Source organism: Chanodichthys erythropterus, chromosome 12 (assembly GCF_024489055.1).
Source record: "Chanodichthys erythropterus isolate Z2021 chromosome 12, ASM2448905v1, whole genome shotgun sequence".
Taxonomy (NCBI): Eukaryota; Metazoa; Chordata; class Actinopteri; order Cypriniformes; family Xenocyprididae; genus Chanodichthys; species Chanodichthys erythropterus.
Genome location: NC_090232.1, coordinates 25,718,915 through 25,738,719, shown reverse-complemented (window position 1 = coordinate 25,738,719; position 19,805 = coordinate 25,718,915). Strand labels below are relative to the sequence as shown.

At 44.2% G+C, this 19,805-nt stretch overlaps 1 protein-coding gene across 3 annotated transcripts in view; it reads right to left on the bottom strand.

Moving 5' to 3' along the window:
- Positions 1-638: 638 nt before the first annotated feature.
- Positions 639-19,805, bottom strand: part of lig4 (ligase IV, DNA, ATP-dependent) — a 38,768-nt gene continuing 19,601 nt past the window's right edge. Inside the window, exons 1-2 of one of the 3 annotated variants that reach the window (XM_067403540.1) lie at positions 4,418-4,563; positions 639-3,871 (exon numbers count right to left, since the gene is read on the bottom strand). In XM_067403540.1, coding sequence (XP_067259641.1) covers positions 1,127-3,859 — 2,733 coding nt within the window. In that variant the 5' untranslated portion in view covers positions 3,860-3,871; positions 4,418-4,563 and the 3' untranslated portion in view covers positions 639-1,126. Of the gene's footprint in view, positions 3,872-3,991; positions 4,377-4,417; positions 4,564-19,805 lie in introns of those variants that run through there. The other 2 variants (XM_067403541.1, XM_067403539.1) reach the window with 2 other exon arrangements.

The window sequence follows — 19,805 nt, the reverse complement described above, 5'->3', positions numbered from 1 at the left end:
CCAACAATGTTTCTCTTGTGCCATTAAAGTTGTGGTATGGACTCTGTTATTCCTTTATATTTAGAAAGATTTTTATTGTTATCGTGCTTGTGAATGGGCCTTAAGATTATACATATACCACAATGTTACAAAAATTTTACACATCTGTTGAACAGTAAACAATTTCCCTTCCTAAAACACAATATTGTCTTTGAACTATTTTTTGTCATTAGAATGGCTCTGCAACATAAATTTCCACAGCAAAGTACCTTCCTGTACTAAATGTGGTTTTCACAACTTATAACTCACCCTATAGCTTTGTCACTCACACTTCTTCACAAACTCACACCAATTACCTAATGTAATATCCATATTACACAAATGCAAATCTATCTTTACAATACCTAAACATGAAGTTGATTGTGTTTGTGTGTGAAGCCTGCACTCTGGAAATTAGATCTCTGGAAGCATTACAGTAACTCACATTCCAAACAATTAGAAAGCTACAGGTCTCGCACAATAAATTCAGTGTGCTTGACAAGCTGTTCAAATGGAACTTCAAGCTTGACAGAAGCTCAATTTGTCTGACTGTAACAAGTCAAGTTAATGTACAAGAAAAACACTTTTGACAGGTTCAATTAAAAATCTGAATGCTTCTTTAAGAATGAAATTTAATTACACGTTATTTTGCTTATAATTTCCATCTGAAGCAACAGTAACATCAATGTAATTTAAAGGTCAAGATTCCTAAGCATTAGGTTATCACCACCCCATTTAATACAGTACATTCTATGATGTCATACTTCATTTTTATTTAGAATAAAACACATAATAATTTATCTCCAAAAAAGTTTATTCTTGTTTTCATCTGTAAACTTTTTCTCAGTGCTTTTTCTCAGTGTTACATATTGCTTTAAATCAGATCCATTTAACAAACTTTAAAAGGCACCGATATACACATTTTTCAGCAGCAAAATGACACTCTTGCAGATACCAAACTTCTCATAATTCAAACTGTGATGCTTCCAGTCCCATCATTAGTTTATTTTTATAATAGTTTCCTTTAATGCAACAGTAATGGTTATGATACCTATTAAAATGCTGTAAGCTTTCAGTGTTTTAACATTTTGTGTAGTAGCTGTCATCATTATATAAGGTAGTCGATCTCATCTTCTACGTGGCCTGCTTTGATGGAATCGGTCACCCAAGATTCCCGAACAATTTTAAACTTCTTAGTATAAAGTCGTCTCAGTGTCTTTAAGTCCAAAGCCCTTCTCTCACCTTCTGCTATGACATGTGAGATTCCTTCCTTCAGTTTTTCCACAACTGTACCACCATGAAATCGGAATTCTAAGGCACGTGTGTCCAAACATGTACCCCGGATAATGGATTTCGGATCTCCTAAGTCAGCACACCGGTCAAAGTATGCACTGTAAGGCCTAAAAATGCTAGTGGGCAAGTCATCCCAGGAATTCTCTGCTTCTATCCGAGCCACAGACGGACATTTAGCTTGTGTGGGGCCAATCCTTTCAAAGACTTCCAACAGCTGCTGTTCATCTGTGTCAACATAATAACTGTCCCCATACTGATCATACTCTTTAGCGAAGTGGTCCCTTGTGGAGGGTGACATATGGATCATGTGACGTGGTTGCCATGGTATAACCTGCTTATTTTCCAGACACTCCACAAGCCAAGCAGCCCACACCACATCATGCTGGTCTGAAGAAATGAGGTTCTTGACTCTCATGTTCTGCACAGCTGCAATCACACAATACGTGTCTTTTCCAGGGTTTTGCACAACAATGCCTCCACAACGGGCCACACCTTTCTCAAGATCTGCCTTGGAATATTCGTCATCGCCATTTATCACGCAAAACTCAACATCTTCAAACATATCCGTCTCTTTGGCGACTGCTGATAAATCCTGAGATTTAAAGTGGCTAATGACTCCGATGGTCTTCTTGGGCTTGGCTACAAATTTGCGCTTCTTTTTTTCAGGTTGGTCCTCTTGGATGTGCAGATGTCTGGATGCCAGCTTACCAGAAGCCCTGGAGCGGAACTGACTCAGGTCGGTCAAGGTCATGCACTGATGCCACTCTTTGTCTTCTCTGATTCTTTCTATTCTGGGGAAACGCAATGTGCAGTTGGTTTTATACATATCACTAGAAACGATCTCTGCCGCTTTGACCTGTATGATGACTGAGTTGCGTGGTTCTATGTAAACCTCTGGTTTTTCTGTTCCACACAAAATGGCTGCTGGAGGATTATTTTTGTTGTAAACTTTCCAATGTTTGGCTAACTTCAGACCAAGATCGTACAGTTCTTTCATAGTGTAGCCTGATCCAATGCGGCAGAGGGTGTGGAATACTGTAGGCTTCTCCCCAGGACTTGGCACCTCTGCTACCGCACAGAGAAAATGAGAGAGCATCCCGCTTCTCCTGCCTTTACCCCAGTAGCCTCCCACTATCAGCAGATCGAGTTCATCCATCAGACCGTCCACATATTCAGGCTTAATTTTCAGCCATCCTTCACCACGTTTATCCGGTTTGTAGATGGACATGGGATCCTTAATCATAATCCCCTCTTCCAGATTGTCAATGGCTTCATTGAGGAAATTCACTACTTCTTGCATGGTTTTGCCTTCAGATTTGGTGACCTGCTGTATACGGCCTTTGATGGGGGTGAAGACAGTCTCAAGAGTTTCGTAGCGCTTCTTGAGAGGTTCATTTCCAAACTTCTGATTGTTCACTAACAAGACATCAAATACACAAAAACAGGTTTGCAACTCAGAGTCATCCATCAGCTTTTTAATATCAAACTTACTGCCCTTCTGCATGAAGGTCTCAGTTTTAGGGTTATAAGCCATCATCTCTCCATCCAGTATGCAGTTCACCACATGAGGTTTGAAGACATTGTGAATGTATGGCGTGAGGGAGCCCTCTAGTGGAGAAGCTCCAAACTGCTGCGTGTACTCATAAGAGTTCCTTGTATAATATTTGTAAACATCTCCAGCTTTGTGCAGCTGAATGCGTTCACCATCGAGCTTTGTCTCAATATAGAATGGCCGGTTGCCCATTTGCTTCTCTATCTGTCTGATGTTGGCAACAGCAGCCAGCATTGGTTTAAATGCAGAAAACAGATCAATGGAGACCTCACTGAGGGACACAGATGGATCATGAAGTTGTAGGCACACTTTATTCAGATCTGTGGTGACATTGTAGAGTTCTGTTGCATCTGGATGGAAAACCTGAAGAATTGTCTCCTTGCTAATGCCAAGTTTCATATCCTTGAGGATCATTCGAATGAGCCACTTCTGTTCCAAAGCTGAGCTCTGAGTTATTAGATGCAAAAGGCTTTTCTTCACTTGATCCTTCTGTTTGCTGGCATTGTTGATAGCTACAGAATCCAAGAAGTCATTGACTTCCTTAATGCTTAAATTCCCCTGACTTGTGCACCTTTTTTTCAGGACAAAGTAGGCTGTAAGGGCAAAGTCACCTGCTTCTCCTTGAGATGTGGTTGGAGCTCTGTAATTTAGAAGTTTGTTTGCCTCAGGTCCATTTTTAGGTAAGCCTAAAACCTCAATATACAGTTTGGCAAGCATGTTCTCTTTTATACCGTAAGCCATTCTCTCTCGCTCAAATGGAGGCACAATGAGACGCATTGCTGCGTAAAATGAATCTGTGGTGTTGGAATTGTCCTTGTGAAGTGCTGTGTGAAAATTCCTCCATGAATCTATAAACTCCTTTAGGATTTTGCCTTTGTCTGGTCGTAGTTTAGTCTTTTGAATCTTCTCCAGAACTGTGCAGAGGTGGATGAACGGAACTTGTGCAGCAACAGAGGCTTGTGGTGTGGTATCACTTTTTGAGGCTCCTTCCATCATTGCAGAAGATACCTTTGAGAAAAAAAGCAATAGCAGAGATTATCTAAGGGGGTTTTGATTCATGTGGTTTTTGCTACAGCTAGTAAAAATATTTGAAGCATGTGAAGAGCCTATAAACGTATATAAATTTACCTTGAGGAGCAATAATGTAACCTTCTAACCTAAGATCATGAACAGAACATTATACAACTGAACATAAATCAAATTAATTTATACAGAATCTCAAAATGTGACCGTTTGCCTAGAGCTAGACATAGCAGCCTATTGTACAGTTAGATACACATACCACTTTTACTGATATAATTTCTTTTAATTATTTATTAAAATATCTATTATGTGTTGCGTTGCAATACTTTATTTTCGATGTTGCAGTGGTTGTTTAAGATATGTTATACTTTGCGTGAATGGTAGAATATCAGAACGTTAAAATGTTAGATTATTAAATGAGTTCTGCTATAGTTTGCGAAACGCATTGTTTTTGCAAATAAACACAATATTTACATAGCAGACATTATAATATACAAAAATAAATAAATAAATAAATAAAATGTTGTTAACCTGTAACGTTAAACGAAGACTTGTAAGTTACTTCTGGAACGAGATTCAGTTCAAGTCATCTTCAATTTAATTAGCTTATCGTTCATGCAATGTTACATTACGCATTCAGCGAATCTTATAAATTCCAACTACAGCGACTATCAGGAAGTTATTTGATGTAACTCAAGGAAGTTGCTTCTTCTCCTGGTTTAATGTACACTCACTCCTTTAGGACTTTACCGCCACCTATTGTACATTATATAACCTGAACAAGCGAGGCATAAAACTAGGATCTTGAGATCCAGTGTTTTAAAAAACATAGCTAGTATGTATAGAGTTTGACATTGTCATGATTACAAACAAAATGTAGTCTTAACATCACGATTTTTTTACACAGTATAATTAAGCTACGCCTTACATAGGCTTGCTGCCTTGAGGGTCTTGAAATTATTGGATTTCCATATTTTATGAAGACTGTCCATAAACATTTATTTTAATATTGTAGCCTACAAACTATATTCTATCACCTAACCTTGAACACCACCCTCATAGAAAACTTTCTGCATTTACCTTTCAAAAAACATAATTTAGTATGAAAGTTTTTTTTCCTCATGGAGACCCAAAATAATGTCTCTACAAGGATAATAATAATAAATTACTGGTGTTACTATCTTGGTGGTGACATTCACTAGCCTATACTTTGTTCTCTTTTTTTATAAGTTAAACTTTGTCCTTTTTTACATTTTCGTTGCTAGGTAAGTTAATGATTTGGGCAAAGTTAGTTTTCATTTGGTTAGTTATTTTGGATCCAACCCTGAAGCCAGTTTGTTTCCTTTTTGGTGACAATGGTGTTTTTTTCTTTCCTAAAAATATATATTTGTGTGTATGTCTTGTCTTGTTTCAAACCTCCTAATTTATTTTGCACCCTGACCCTGGATCGGGTCTGATACAGATGTTTTAACATTATGATGAAACATAATTTTAAGACAGACAAGCAGAAGTGCAGCTAAATGAAGAAAAAAAGTTTGGAGAGTGGATAACATTTCCTCTTCTCATAATCAAGAAGCAATAACACAATGCATTCTCAGCAATAAAGATGTTATTTTTTTTAACTACTCTAGAGGTAGAAGGTTGCCATTTGCCTTGACCTAGTTTGCTGCCCCATATCAAAATAGGCTCACTAACATAACTATTTACAGTTCAGTCAGTCAATCAGGTTTCCTGATCACAGAATAATCCTATAATGTCAGACAGTCCCGATGTTTGATTACTCTGGCCAGATTTCGTCTGTCCTACTCTGGTAGAATGTCAGGTGCATTGTGGCTGCGTCCGAAAGCTTAAAAATGCTGCCTTCTGAGGATGCATTCTCAGAAGGCACATCTGAATCCAATAGTTAATTTCACTTCCCTGTTTGAGACTCTACTTGTTAGTCACTATATGAACATGTTGCTCTTTTTGTGATGGTGTGGTAGAAGTGACACTCACAGAAGTCAAGTCAAGTCACCTTTGTTTATATAGCAGCTTTACAGTGATCAACAGGGAAATAACGATTCAGTGAGGCAAACAGAATTCAATTCTGCTGTTAAACAGCTCAAAAAAGACAATAGTCATTATTCAGTTGAAATCAGTTCAGTGTTGATTCAGTTCATTAATTATGGAATGAGTTCAATTAATCTAGAAAGCAGCTCTGGAGAAAACAGTGATGTCATCATCCAGCTTAATTCAGTTCTCATCCATAGTGTCAGTGCATTCAAGTCAATAATATTACAGATTATTAAGAAGTCTGTACAGCAGTTGGCACAATGACAGTATAAGATGGTTGTGTCACCTGAGTTTCAGTTGTTTGATTCAGAATGGATTATAGTTGGTTGGCATGGCATCTCCATTCCTGAGAAGCTTCAACACCCAGAGTGTGCGATACTGGATTACCTTAAGCAGTCACTTTGCCTGATGGCTATCGCTCTCTTGCCCAAGCACAGTGACACTGACAAGAAACTGTCTAGGCTTTAAACGACCAGCTCAGTGGAGAAACTGGTAGTTTTATGTGAGTCGCACAGCAGCTGTCACACTGGGTTTAAAGGCATAGACGTGCACAGCTGTGCCTCAAAACCAAGAGGGAAGGGGGAGTCCTTTGTTGTTGGGTGTGGTGTGTTGCAAAATGTCAGCAATGATGTTTCAAGCTGTCTCTGAAGAGTAAATGAACCCCTGGAGGTATTCAGTGTTTGTTTCAATGTCTGAACAAACCTTTCAGCCTGCCTATTGGTTGCTGGGTGATGTGGAGCTGAGCCAATGTGTTTCACATGTTGTTGATATCATTAACTGCACCTCTGGGTATGAATGTGTGTCAACTATAAACCATGGCACTCACAATGTACATTTTGCTCCCATGGTTTGCTTGGCCAATTCCATGGGTGGAGGGGCACTTATCTTTTTACATGACTGATGTATTTTCACCTGCAGTTTGGGATGTTGCTGATGTTGCAGAGCAAATATGGAGACTTGATAAGACATGATGATGCTGTGGTTAAACCAATATACAAACATAATATGCCAACACAAAAGCAGATGTCAAACAACCATGAGCATAATACAAGCCTCCAAAATGTAGATCTATAGCCAAGGAATATGTACTGTGGCTGCTCCAAAGAGCCTTATGAAATGCATGTTGCCATCATCTTCATCTGCTCCCTTCTAGCTCCGTCACAACGCATCATATAAATTTGATTTTGATAATTAGCCCTCTACTGCACACATGTTGATGGCACATGAAAAAAAAATATTCCACATAATTTTTTGGTTCATTTCAGAACATTTTATCGTTAAAAAAAAAAAAATTTCCCCCACCCCAAAATATTTTTTCGTTGCCTCAGGGCAACGTTGTGCGACAATGGTACAGAGCCATAGAGAAAATTATCATCAAAATCAAACTTAAAAAAAAAATAATAATTCAAGAAATCATTAAGTAAAAAGGGAAAAACACTTGAAAGACATTGATATATTGAATTTGATACATGCATAGGTCTGTATCATGTAGTGTGTTATGCCATATAATGTACTTTGTGTGATAAGATTTCACTCTGTACGAAACTTCAAAAACCACTTCTTCTCTGCTGTGACATAGTGGTGTATGTTACAATTTTTACACATCACTTTGGGTGTTCCTGCATACCCAGGAACCTTGCATCTTCCCTTCTTATAATACATTGTAGCCAATGAGAGGTCTAAAACCTCCTCAAAAAGTACCCCTTATCGCACAACGTTGCCCTGAGGCAACGAAAAGAAAAACTGAATTTCTGAACATGCAAAATAAAAAAAAAAATCATAAAACCTGACAAAAGGCTTCTCTACACCTTCATCGCACACACATATTTTTATGTACAGTTTGTGTCGTTTTAAATAAGATTACTAAAGCAAATAATATTGCCTTCTTCTCACACCATGTGCTCCTGTGACCATGTGTCAGAACAGGACGTCCCACCTCTTAATGGAGCTTGACTCCAACACCTTACTGGACTGTTATTTGGTACTTTCTTGAGCTTTGTAACTGGTTGTAATCATTTAAAGAAAAATTTACTAAACATAGGGCTTAAGAAAACTTTCCGTTGCCTGTAGAGGGTTAGTTAGACAGTGTATCTGTAGTTCCCAGCATGCTTTGCGGGGGTCTGCATTAGGAAAGTAAGTTTAGATATTAAATGTTATTTAATGTGTTTTTCAATAAAGGAAAGGAGATTTTTGTGTTTAATGTGTTGAGCATTTAGAAGACTTTATTTGTTTTTGAATTTTGTGGTTGCCATAGTGCTGAAGAGTGGGTTAGGGTTGTTGTACTTCTCTCAGTAATGACTAAACTTATGGCAGTTTTGAGACCAGTGTTGTCTTTTTCGCTCATTGTCTATAATAAAGACTGAAACTACACTCAAAAAAAGTTTATTCAATGATAAAGCCCTGACCTGCATGGTGGGGGGTGGAAAAGAAAAGTTATGGTGGGGAGAAAAAAAAAAAAAAAAAAAACGTATCTCTCTTATAAACAGTCGTTCCCTTTCGATACTTCACTCGTACTGCGTATGGGGAAAGGTCTCCCTTTTTCCCCGCTGCTGAAGCCTTTTTCAATAACGCAGTGTAACTGCATCGTCATTGGTTCACTCATAGACAAGTTGTTGAACCAATGACGACGCGGCATAGCTGCGTGGCCTATGGCGACAAAGCGCGCGAATATTCCCGCCGAAATGGGCGGGGTTACGGGCTATATAAGCAGGCGTTTCACCATAGGATTTCAGTGTTTTCTCCTTCAGCGACGACCTCTACATCTCTTCGCTGATCTCCGCCTGAAGCCGAAGAAGCTCGCCGCTTTCCTGACAGCTCTCGCTGCCGTCTGAAGAGGCTCCCGCAGCGGACTCGCCTGGACTCGCCGGTTGAGGACAGCGCCGGCGCCCTCACTGACTGCAGCCTCAGCGCCGTCGTTGAGCCACCGCTTCCCGCTCCCGGCCGCTTCCTGTGTGTCCCCTGCCTGTGTGTCCCCACTTCACCCGCGGCTTAACGCCGCTCTAAAAGAGCGATTTTAGCGGTTTTCACCGCTCCTAAAAGAGCTTCCGCGGTCCTCGCCGCTCTAAAAGAGCCACCCAACTGCCGTTTTCACGGCACCGGCGTCTCACGATGCCCCGTCACTCATGTGCTACGTGCAGGGCCCCCCTGCACGATAGCGACGGTCACGCCGAGTGCGTCGCCTGCCTGGGCAAGCCCCATGCGGACGGCGCGCTTGCTGGGGACTCAGTTCCCTGCGCTCGCGGGTCGCCTTCTTCACGGAAGGCGATCTCGCCGCTTGCGCCCTCCCGTCTTCTTCCTCCCGCGAACCAGCCAGGAAGAGACAGCGGGGTAGAGCGACTCAGCGCCCGGAGTCAGACGAGCTCACGCCGGCCCAGCCCCCGCGTGCCTCGCTTTCTCCTCCGAGGGAACCATCTCCCGTCCTGTTCTCCCGCCCTGAGCAGCGTCCCTCTGCCGAAGCAAGTGACCTCGTCTCATTTGGAGGAACAGACGACAAGCAGGATGACTCCATGTCACTTGCGGCTTCCGAAGTAGAAGCATGGGCTGGCGAGCCGGAAGACACTGCTCCGCCTCCCTTGGAACCCGTTGAGCACGGCCAGGGCATGGATGCCGAGCTTTTCCGTGTCCTGTCCAGAGCCGTGGAAGAGCTGGACCTCGAATGGGCCCCTCCAGAGGAGCCGTCTCGCAGCCGCCTGGACGAATGGTTCCTGCCAGGCCGCCGCCAAGCACCTCGCCAGCGCTCAGCGCCCTTCTTTCCCGAGGTCCACGAGGAGCTCACGAAGTCGTGGCGCGCTCCGTATTCCGCCCGCCTTCACACGACGCACCGCTCCGCCCTCACCACCGTCGACGGCGCTGAAGAAAAGGGTTACGAGCACCTGCCACCCCTAGACGAAGCGGTGGCTGCTCACCTCTGCCCTCCGGCGGCTGTGGGATGGAAGACTAAGAGGGCCCTTCCTTCCAAGCCCTGTCGGACCACTTGTACTTTGGCTGGACGGGCTTACACCTCGGCGGGCCAGGCTGCCTCCGCGCTTCATACTATGGCCATATTTCAGGTCTTCCAGGCCAAACTCCTCTGCTCCCTGGACGAGTCTGGGATCGACGCGCCGGCTTTCAAAGATCTTTGCAGCGCCACCGACCTTTCTTGCCGAAGCGCTCCAGCTCTGCTTCCGCGTCCAGCCGCCCCAAGACTGTGCCGGCTCAGCAGAACAAGCCAGCCCCACCCGTAACACAGGCGGCGCCGCCCCAGGAGCATCGTCAGCGCTCACGCCCTGCGAAGCGCCCTCCCTTCCCGAGACGCCAGGGACCCCGGCCCAAGATTGTGCTGGATCCGGTGCCTCCGAAGTCATCCTGATTCGTCAGGAAGGAAGAGGATGGGGGATCGTCCCGTTGCGACCGGACAGCCCCAAAAACTCCCACGAGTAATTTCCCCTCCGCCTCATTTAATTCCGGGCGTGGGAAACATGCTCCAAGTGATAGATGGGCCCACTCCTGTTGCGCCCACCCCAAACGACGTTTTCACGGCGAACAATATTTTACCTCATCTCAAAAAGAGCAAATTTCCTCTTCCACCCCTCTCGGTGTACGACCCCCTCAACGGCGGTCCATCATCCGATATCATTCAACCCCTCGCCACTCGGGCCGAGGCCTGGAGGGCCATCCCCGATGTGTCGGATTGGGTTATGGGGATCGTAACCCAGGGCTACTCGCTCCAGTTTGCAAGACGGCCCCCTCGCTTCGGCGGGGTGCTTCAAACCTTGGTCAATCCAGACGAAGCACATGTCCTCCGGGCCGAAGTTATGACTTTGCTTAAGAAGGGAGCTGTGATAATAGTTTCCCCGACAGAGAGCGAGTCAGGCTTTTACAGCCGCTATTTTCTGGTCCCCAAGAAGGATGGTGGTCTCAGACCCATTCTAGATCTCAGACTTTTGAATCACTCCCTCATGAGACGGAAGTTCAAAATGCTGACGCTGAATCAGATCCTCGCGCACATTTGCCCCGAGGAGTGGTTCTGCTCTCTGGACCTGAAGTATGCATACTTTCACATCCAGATAGCCCCCCGTCACAGACGATTCTTGAGATTCGCATACGAGGGGGTGGCGTACCAATATACGGTCCTGCCCTTCAGGCTGTCTCTGGCTCCTCGCACTTTCACCAAGTGCATGGACGCGGCACTTTCCCCTCTGAGGCAGATGGGTATCCGGGTCCTGAATTATCTCGACGACTGGCTCATCCTTGCCCGTTCGCGAGTCGAGCTGGAACACCACAGATCCGTGCTCCTCAGCCATTTACAATGTCTGGGTCTCAGGGTCAACCTAGCCAAGAGCTCGTTGTGCCCTACCCAGCGAATTTCGTTTCTGGGGGCAGTTTTCGACTCAGTCCGTATGTCGGCAGTAGTCTCGCTGGAGCGTGCTCTAGCGATTCAGCAGCTCGCGACCTCAATCAAAAACAAAGCCTGTCTTCCTCTGAAGTTTTTCCAGAGGCTACTAGGGCTGATGGCTTCCGCCTCCCCAGTGCTGCAGCTCGGCCTTCTTCGGATGCGGCCTCTTCAGTACTGGTTGAAGTTCCGGGTTCCTCCCAGCGCCTGGCGGCACGGCCGCTTATGTCTCATGGTCAATCAGGCCTGTCTTCTAGCCCTGAAACCTTGGATGGACCCCATGTGGTTCAAGCGCGGAGTGCCCTTACAGGCGGTCTCACGAAGGACGGTGCTCTCAACGGATGCTTCCAACTCGGGTTGGGGCGCTGTGTGCGAGGGCAGACTGGCCTTCGGCTCGTGGAGTCACGAGGAAAGCCATCTTCACATCAACTGCCTAGAGATGCTAGCAGTGATGAAGGCCCTTCAGTCTTTTCAGACTCACTTGACAGGACGTCATGTTCTAGTCCGGTCGGACAGTATGACGGTGGTGTCATACTTAAACCACCAGGGCGGTCTCTCGTCCAGCCGCTTATGCGCTCTGGCGAAACGTCTCCTGGAATGGGCTCTTCCGAGGCTTCAGTCGCTCAGAGCGACTCATGTTCCTGGCAGGAACAATCTGGGCGCAGACATGTTGTCACGGAGCAACGTCCCCTCTGACGAGTGGATGCTCCACCCCCAAGTAGTCCTCAAGATTTGGGAGTTCTTCGGGAAGGCAGAGATAGACCTCTACGCCTCAGAAGACAACTCTCATTGCCCAACATTCTTCTCGAAGGAAGTCGATGCTCTGGCCCATACATGGCCCAGCACGCTCCTTTCCTCCGATCGCACTGATCCCTCAGGTTATCAGGCGCATCAGAGAAGACCAACACAGAGTCCTTCTGGTAGCCCCGCTCTGGAGGAACCAGGTTTGGTCCTCAGAGCTGTTCAAGCTCTCCCTGAGAGCCCCGTGGCCTATTCCCCTGAGACGGGACCTCCTCTCTCAGGCAAACAGAACAATCTGGCACCCACAGCCGGAGCTTTGGGCTCTGCACCTCTGGTCCCTCGATGGGAGCCGTCCAGCCTCCCCGGGGATGTTCTAAATACCATTTCTCAGGCTAGAGCTCCGTCCACGAGACGCCTCTACGACCAGAAATGGGCGGTCTTTGTTGATTGGTGTTCTTCACGCAACATAGACCCTGTGGAGAGTGACGTATCCTCCATACTGTCTTTCCTCCAAGAACGCTTAGCAATGGGCCGCACCCCTTCTACTCTTAAGGTTTACGTAGCAGCTATTGCAGCTTTCCATGCTCCCATTGCTGGCCAATCAGTGGGACGTAACGGCCTTGTGATCTGTTTCCTGAGGGGCGCTAGGCGATTGAATCCTCCTCGCCCCCTCACCGTTCCCACTTGGGACCTCTCTCTGGTCCTCAGAGCCAATGGGTTCAGCCGATCTCAGACCCTTAACGCTGAAGACTGCTCTGCTGTTAGCACTAGCATCGGTTAAGCGCGTTGGCGATTTGCAGGCCCTCTCTGTGAGCCCTGCATGCCTTGAATTTGGGCCAGGAGACTCGAAGGTTGTTCTCAAACCTAGGCATGGCTACGTTCCTAAGGTGCTCTCAACCCTGTTTAGAGCTCAGGTCATCTCGCTTTCTGCTCTTCCTCCCTCAGCGGACGAACGAGAGCTGGAGCTACTCTGCCCAGTTAGGGCATCGAGGACCTATGTGCAGCGATCGCAGCCTTTCAGGTAGTCGGATCAGCTCTTTGTCTGTTTTGGTGGCCGCACCAAGGGGTCTCCGGTCTCAAAACAGCGCCTCTCCCGTTGGATAGTGGACGCTATTAACCTGTGCTACTCCTCTCTGGGTGCAGACTGCCCCATAGGAGTCAGGGCCCACTCCACTAGAGGAATGTCTTCCTCGTGGGCTTGGTCCAACGGAGTTTCCATTCAAGACATCTGTGAGGCGGCCGGCTGGTCTTCGCCGTCCACTTTTGTCAGATTCTATCATCTCGATGTCCCTACCTTGCAAGCTCGGGTTCTTTCAGTGTGATTTAGCGGCCTCTAGTGAGTTCCGCCTCACACAACCCCAGTCGCTTCAGTCGATTACACTGAAATCCTATGGCGAAACGCCTGCTTATATAGCCCGTAACCCCGCCCATTTTGGCGGGAATATTCGCACGCGTTTTGTCGCCATAGGCCGCGCAGCTATGCCACGTCGTCATTGGTTCAACAACTTGTCTATGAGTGAACCAATGACGATGCAGTTACACTGCGTTATTGAAAAAGGCTTCAGCAGCGGGGAAAAAGGGAGACCTTTCCCCATACGCAGTACTCGTTCCGTATCTCAGGGAACCGAGGTTACGTTAGTAACCGAGTACGTTATTTCAAGATATTAAGTTGTTATTATGACAAAAGTCGTTATTTCGAGATATTAAGTCATTATTTTGAGATATTAAGTCGTTGTTTCAACATAAATCTCGTTATTTCAAGATGTTAAGTCATTATTTTAACATAATAAGTCGTTATTACAACATAAGTCATTATTTCGAGATATTTCGAGATATTAAATATAGTTGTTATTTTGACATAATATCTCGTTATTTCAGCATAATATCTTGTTATTTCAACATAATAACTCATTATTGTATATCAAGTTTAATAAACGATGTGCATGGTTCAACATCTGTATTGAGAAAGGCAGAAAGGCATTTATTTTCAATAAAAATTAAAAAAAAAGTGGAAATAACCTGCCTAACGAGTGTTTAATAATATTAAAAGTATTTATTGGATAGGGTTAGGGGAAAGTGTTGGGTGGGTTTTTATTCTCCCAATAAGGCAGCATCCATTTAATAATTTTAATAAATATAATCATTTACAGTGCAAATAGATGTAGATGTTATTTACACGAAGTGAAAATAGTGATACATTCTATTTACAGTACACCAAGTGAAGATAGCAGCATTTTCTCTTTCGATATTGGCCACTAGAGGGCAAAATAAGTCAGGGAATCAATTAAAGAACGCGTTGTAGTTATGTTGACCTACTGTTACAGGTTGGTGCTCCAAAATCCCAGAGGTTTATCATGGGAATTTGCTGTACATTGCATTGGCAGATACTATTTGCACCTCTGTATTTTTGTACATTAAGGATGCAATAATATCATTGAGTGCAAATGATTATATAAAATTATTAAATGGATGCTGCCTTATTGGGAGAATCGTTAGGCAGGTTATTTCCACTTTTAGAACATTATTTAAATTTTTATTTAAAATAAATGCCTTTCTGATGTGATATATGATGGGAAATAGAGAAGAGTCAAAAGGCGGATTCAAAACCGCAGCGATTGCAGTAAAAGGTGGGAATGCGAGCCAACACGCTACTGTTGCGCCAGTGCAAATGCTGAAATGTGTGCATCTTTTATTAAATGGTCATGAAACCCCCCTGTTTTACCCTGGTCGTTCACATCTCTGAGTTTCAAAAAGTCTGTGAAAATGGGCGTGTAAAGCTCTGGAAAAGTGGGAGTCTAGAGGGGGGGAAGAGGGGAGAGAACAACCAATGAAGCACAGACAACACACTCATTATACAGAGTAATGAATATTAATATATGATCACGGGGAGAATGATAACAAACTCCCAAGCACAAGGGAGAAATGCGAAAGAATATTTAATAGGGCTATAATAACAACTACTTTGATTACATTTACGAGCACTGCAGTCTCAAAATAAGTCTTTTAGAATAATTGTGTCATCGCGTTCACATAGGCTACACCACTGTATCAGTGTCCAGTTTGCACATATAATTCATTTGAAGAAGACGAAATATGTGTGCATAACTACACCGTGCTGGTTAATGTTTGGTGCAGGAGAATGTGTGAAATAAAAACTTTAAACACAGATACTTTATTCTGTATGAGTTGTGTGCTACGTGGCTAGTGTTATTAAACTCATCGCGGAGCTCCACACTGAAACCGATCATATGCGCGCTCCGCCTGTATATCAAAAACAATCGTATTTTCATGTGTTCATGTGCTGAGGTAAACAGCCTACGGCTTGCGTATTTGAACGCAGCTAGAGCAGGCAGAAGTGAATGAACAGCACTTTTGTGACATTTGAATTCTCCACTGTAATGCGATCTCACGCGAACATATTTTCCATTTGTGCTGGTAGATTACAGCAAAACAATCCACATGCACACAAACCTCTGCTCTGGTCGTGTCTCAGGAAAACACATTGTGTTGAAGCACTGAGGAAACGAACACCAACGATATGTCTCTGAATGACAAGAGACCGAGGTGCGAGAAGTGACACTTCTTCATGCATAATACCGCAATTATAATCTTATGCATACTACAGCGCAGTGATTGGATTGAATGAGCTTTATATCATGAATATATATGTCGAGAATCTACGTCAGCATGTTCGAAAGTACACGATGACGTCAGATTTTGTGATGTTGCTCCAACTCAGCTTTTCAAGACAGAAATCGCTCTGAAAAATGCAAAAATAACTATTTGTCACTTATGAATAACATTAATGAGTACCTTTAGTGTTTTCAATGATGTGCAGCCTATACATATCTGTTTACATCTCAAAAAAAGTGTTTTGGGGTTTCATGACCCTTTAATATCTCGAAATAACAACTTAATATCTCGAAATAATGACTTATGTTGAAGTAATCAGACAAGTTTTCTCTTTTTTTTTCCCCACCATGCGGTTCAGGGCTTAAGCTCCTGTGTCATAATAACCAGCAACAGCGCATGTTAATATGCTAAAGACATGTCTAATTAATATGACATAGGAACTTAAAACTATTAAGCTGGCTCAACAAAAAACGTATTTGTTTAAATGTACTCAGTTACTAATGCAACCTCGGTTCCCTTAGATATGGAATGAGTACTGCGTCGTATGGCGCTAGGCTAGATGCATACTGGGAAAACTCCTTCTGAAGCTGATTTCTGAAGCCTTTTTCAATCACGCAGTGAAACTGCATGGCCATTGGTTCGTATAGTTGTATTGAAACGAACCAATGACGGCATGGCAGAGTGAGCCTATGGTGAGCAAGTGCGCCAGAGCCCGCCATAAGGAGTGGGGCATCTAGCTATATAAGCGGGCATCTCACCTAGGCAGACTGATTTAATTTGACTGAAGCGACGACATGAGTTGTGCTGCAAATAGCACGGCAAAGTACGCAGTACTCATTCCGTATCTAAGTGAACCAAGGTTACTTTAGTAACTGAGTACGTTCCCTTTCCATACTACACCTGTACTGCATCGTATGTCGTTAGGCTAGACGGATATGGGAACAATACAATCACGCCGTGCTATAAGCACTAACAGGGCTTAGAACCAAATACACAGAAAACTATGCTAGTGACCCAGACTCAGTTCGGGGTCAAAAAAGTGTTATAAAAGTCATTCCATGAAATTCATACAGCCTCTGTGCTCAAGGAGGGCTGAGGTCATGTAGAGGAAGAATGAAGCTTAAATCAATGGCCCAGTCATAGTCGGGTCATAGAAGAGGTCCCCTGTGTAGCTTCGAGGTGGTAGATCATGCAGAAAGTATCTGCGTCTGTAATGCAGGAACGTCTAGGTTATAAAAGTGGACGGCGAGGCCCAGCCAGCCGCCGCACAAATCTCTGCAATGGATACACCACTGGACCAGGCCCAAGAAGAGGCCATTCCTCTTTTGGAGTGTGCTCTAACCCTGATAGGACATTGGAGGCCTAAGGAGGTATAAGCGAACACTATCGCATCAACTATCCATCGGGATAGCCTTGGCTTCGTGACGGGAAGACCTTTGGTGTGGCCACCAAAGCATACAAAGAGTTGTTCTGACTGTCTAAATGAGGTGGAATGGTCAATGTGGGTTCTTAGAGCCCAAACTGGGCAGCGCAAGTTCAACTCTTGATCATCCTGAGAAGGAAGAAGTGCGGAGAGAATGACCACCTGAGCTCTGAATGCAGTGGAGAGAACCTTAGGAACATAACCATGTCTTGGTTTCAGGACGATTTTGGACTCATTAGGCCCGAATTCAAGACTTGAGGGGCTCACAGAGAGTGCCTGTAATTCTCCCACTCAATTGATCGATGCCAAAGCTAGTAGCAAGGTGGCCTTGAGTGACAAGGGAAGCAAGTCAGCAGACTGTAGTGGTTTGAACTGAGGCCCTTTAAGGCCCCTTAGAACCGTGGACAGGTCCCACGTAGGGACAGGAGGGGCAAGGAGGGTTCAGTCTCCTAGACCTCTTCAAAAAACGAACAATGAGTTTGTTCTTGCCCACAACTGCCCAGCTATAGAAGCATGAGAAGCTGCTATGGCTGCGGCCTTAAGAGCGGAGGGTGTGTGACCCTTATCTAATAACTCTCGAAGAAAGGAAAATATCAAAGAAATGTCACATGTAAATGGATCTTTACCACGGGCTGTACACCGAGCAGCGAAGACAGACCATTTAAGAGTGTAGAGGTGCCTTGTAGATGGAGCTCTGTGTTTAACAAAGGGTAATGACACGTACACGTTTTGTCTATCAAGATAATCTTTACAAGTTAACACAACATGTATAGATTTTGAAGCCTAAATAAAGTCGTCAGATATAAAAGGCTATAAACAGTAGGCTATAAAGGGACTACAGCACACCATGGTCGCGGATCAACGTCACACCAACAAGCTTCCTCAAACTTTATTTAGAAAACAACGTTATTTAAAAACAAGCTCGCTGATTATGATCTGCGCTGTTATTAATACTTATCCACTTTTTCATGAGAAATGCTGTCCAAATGTCCTGTCTAAAGTCCCCGCCAAAGGAAGAAGTCCCTTTTAGCAATTTGTTAGCAACCGCCGATTTTAAGACACAGTAAAAGTTTTAAAAAATCACAAGCGGGTTATAACTGGTGTGTTTTATGTCATAGATCAAAACGTGAAAGTATTTAGAGGCATTGTTACAAACAGACCTTATTTCAGGCGATTTAGCAAAAACCCATTCAAAAAACCCATAGACTTTACGGCGTTGGAACCGGAAGTCCTAAAATGCTACCTCGCTTCCGGGTTTTGCCTACAAAAACGCGTCATCCCTGGGGCACTCTATTGGCCATGGTGGTGTTGAGAGGAGTTGGGACAGCTCTGAGAACCAGTGCTGATTTCTCCAAATTGGGGCCACTAAGAGGACCCTGTGTTTGCCCTCCCTGATTCGCTTGATGACCTGGGGGATCAGAGTGATCGGGGGAAAAACATAAAGGAGGAGACTGGGCCAGTCGTGGGTGTTTTTTGTTTATGCACGCAGTGATAATTGCCTTCGGAGGTGAAGAGGTCGACCTCTGCCCAGGAAAGCTTGAAGAGCTCGACAGACCACCATAATTTCTTGGCAGTTGATGTGCCCCCAGCCCATTTTGGATGCATCTGTGAATCTGTTATTGCTCTCATCCAGTGCTAATGCAAAAAAATCAAATTCTTCCTTAAAGGAACACTCCACTTTTTTGAAAATAGGCTCATTTTTCAGCTCCCCTAGAGTTAAACAGTTGAGTTTTACCGTTTTCGAATCCATTCAGCCGATCTCCGGTTCTGGCGGTACCACTTTTAGCATAGCTTAGCATAGTTCATTGAATCTGATTAGACCGTTAGCATCGCGCTTAAAAATGACCAAAGAGTTTTGATATTTTTCCTATTTAAAACTTGACTCTTCTGTAGTTACATCGTGTACTAAGACCGACGGAAAATAAAAAGTTGCGATTTTCTAGGCTGATATGGCTAGGAACTATACTCTCATTCAGGCGTAATAATCAAGGAACTTTGCTGCCGTTCCATGGCTGCAGCAGTGCAATGATATTACGTAGCGCCCGTGAGCCCCTGCTTGCACAGGGAACGTGCCTTGCAACCATGGAGACGTATGTGAGAGATGCTGCGTAATATCATTGCGCCTGCTGCAGCCATGATACGGCAGCAAAGTTCCTTGATTATTACGCCGGAATGAGAGTATAGTTCCTAGCCATATCAGCCTAGAAAATCGCAACTTTTCATTTTCTGTCGGTCTTAGTACACGATTTAACTACAGAAGAGTCAAGTTTTAAATAGGAAAAATATCAAAACTCTTTGGTCACTTTTAAGCGCGATGCTAACGGTCTAATCAGATTCAATGAACTATGCTAAGCTATGCTAAAAGTGGTACCGCCAGAACCGGAGATCGGCTGAATGGATTCGAAAACTCAACTGTTTAACTCTAGGGGAGTTGGAAAATGAGCCTATTTTCAAAAAAAGTGGAGTGTTCCTTTAAGTTGGGCATATACTTAATCAATTCGTCTGATGATTGTACTTGTGGACAGACTCACCGCATTTAAGATGTATGTTTTATCAGGGCACACCTCCTCCGCAACAGCATTTATACATTTCTTGATGAACTCACCATCACTGAATGGCCTACCGCTAATTGCAATCAGTTTAGCTGAAAGCTAAATTGAACGGATGACTGGTTTCACTGGGTTTAGCGTACAAATGTA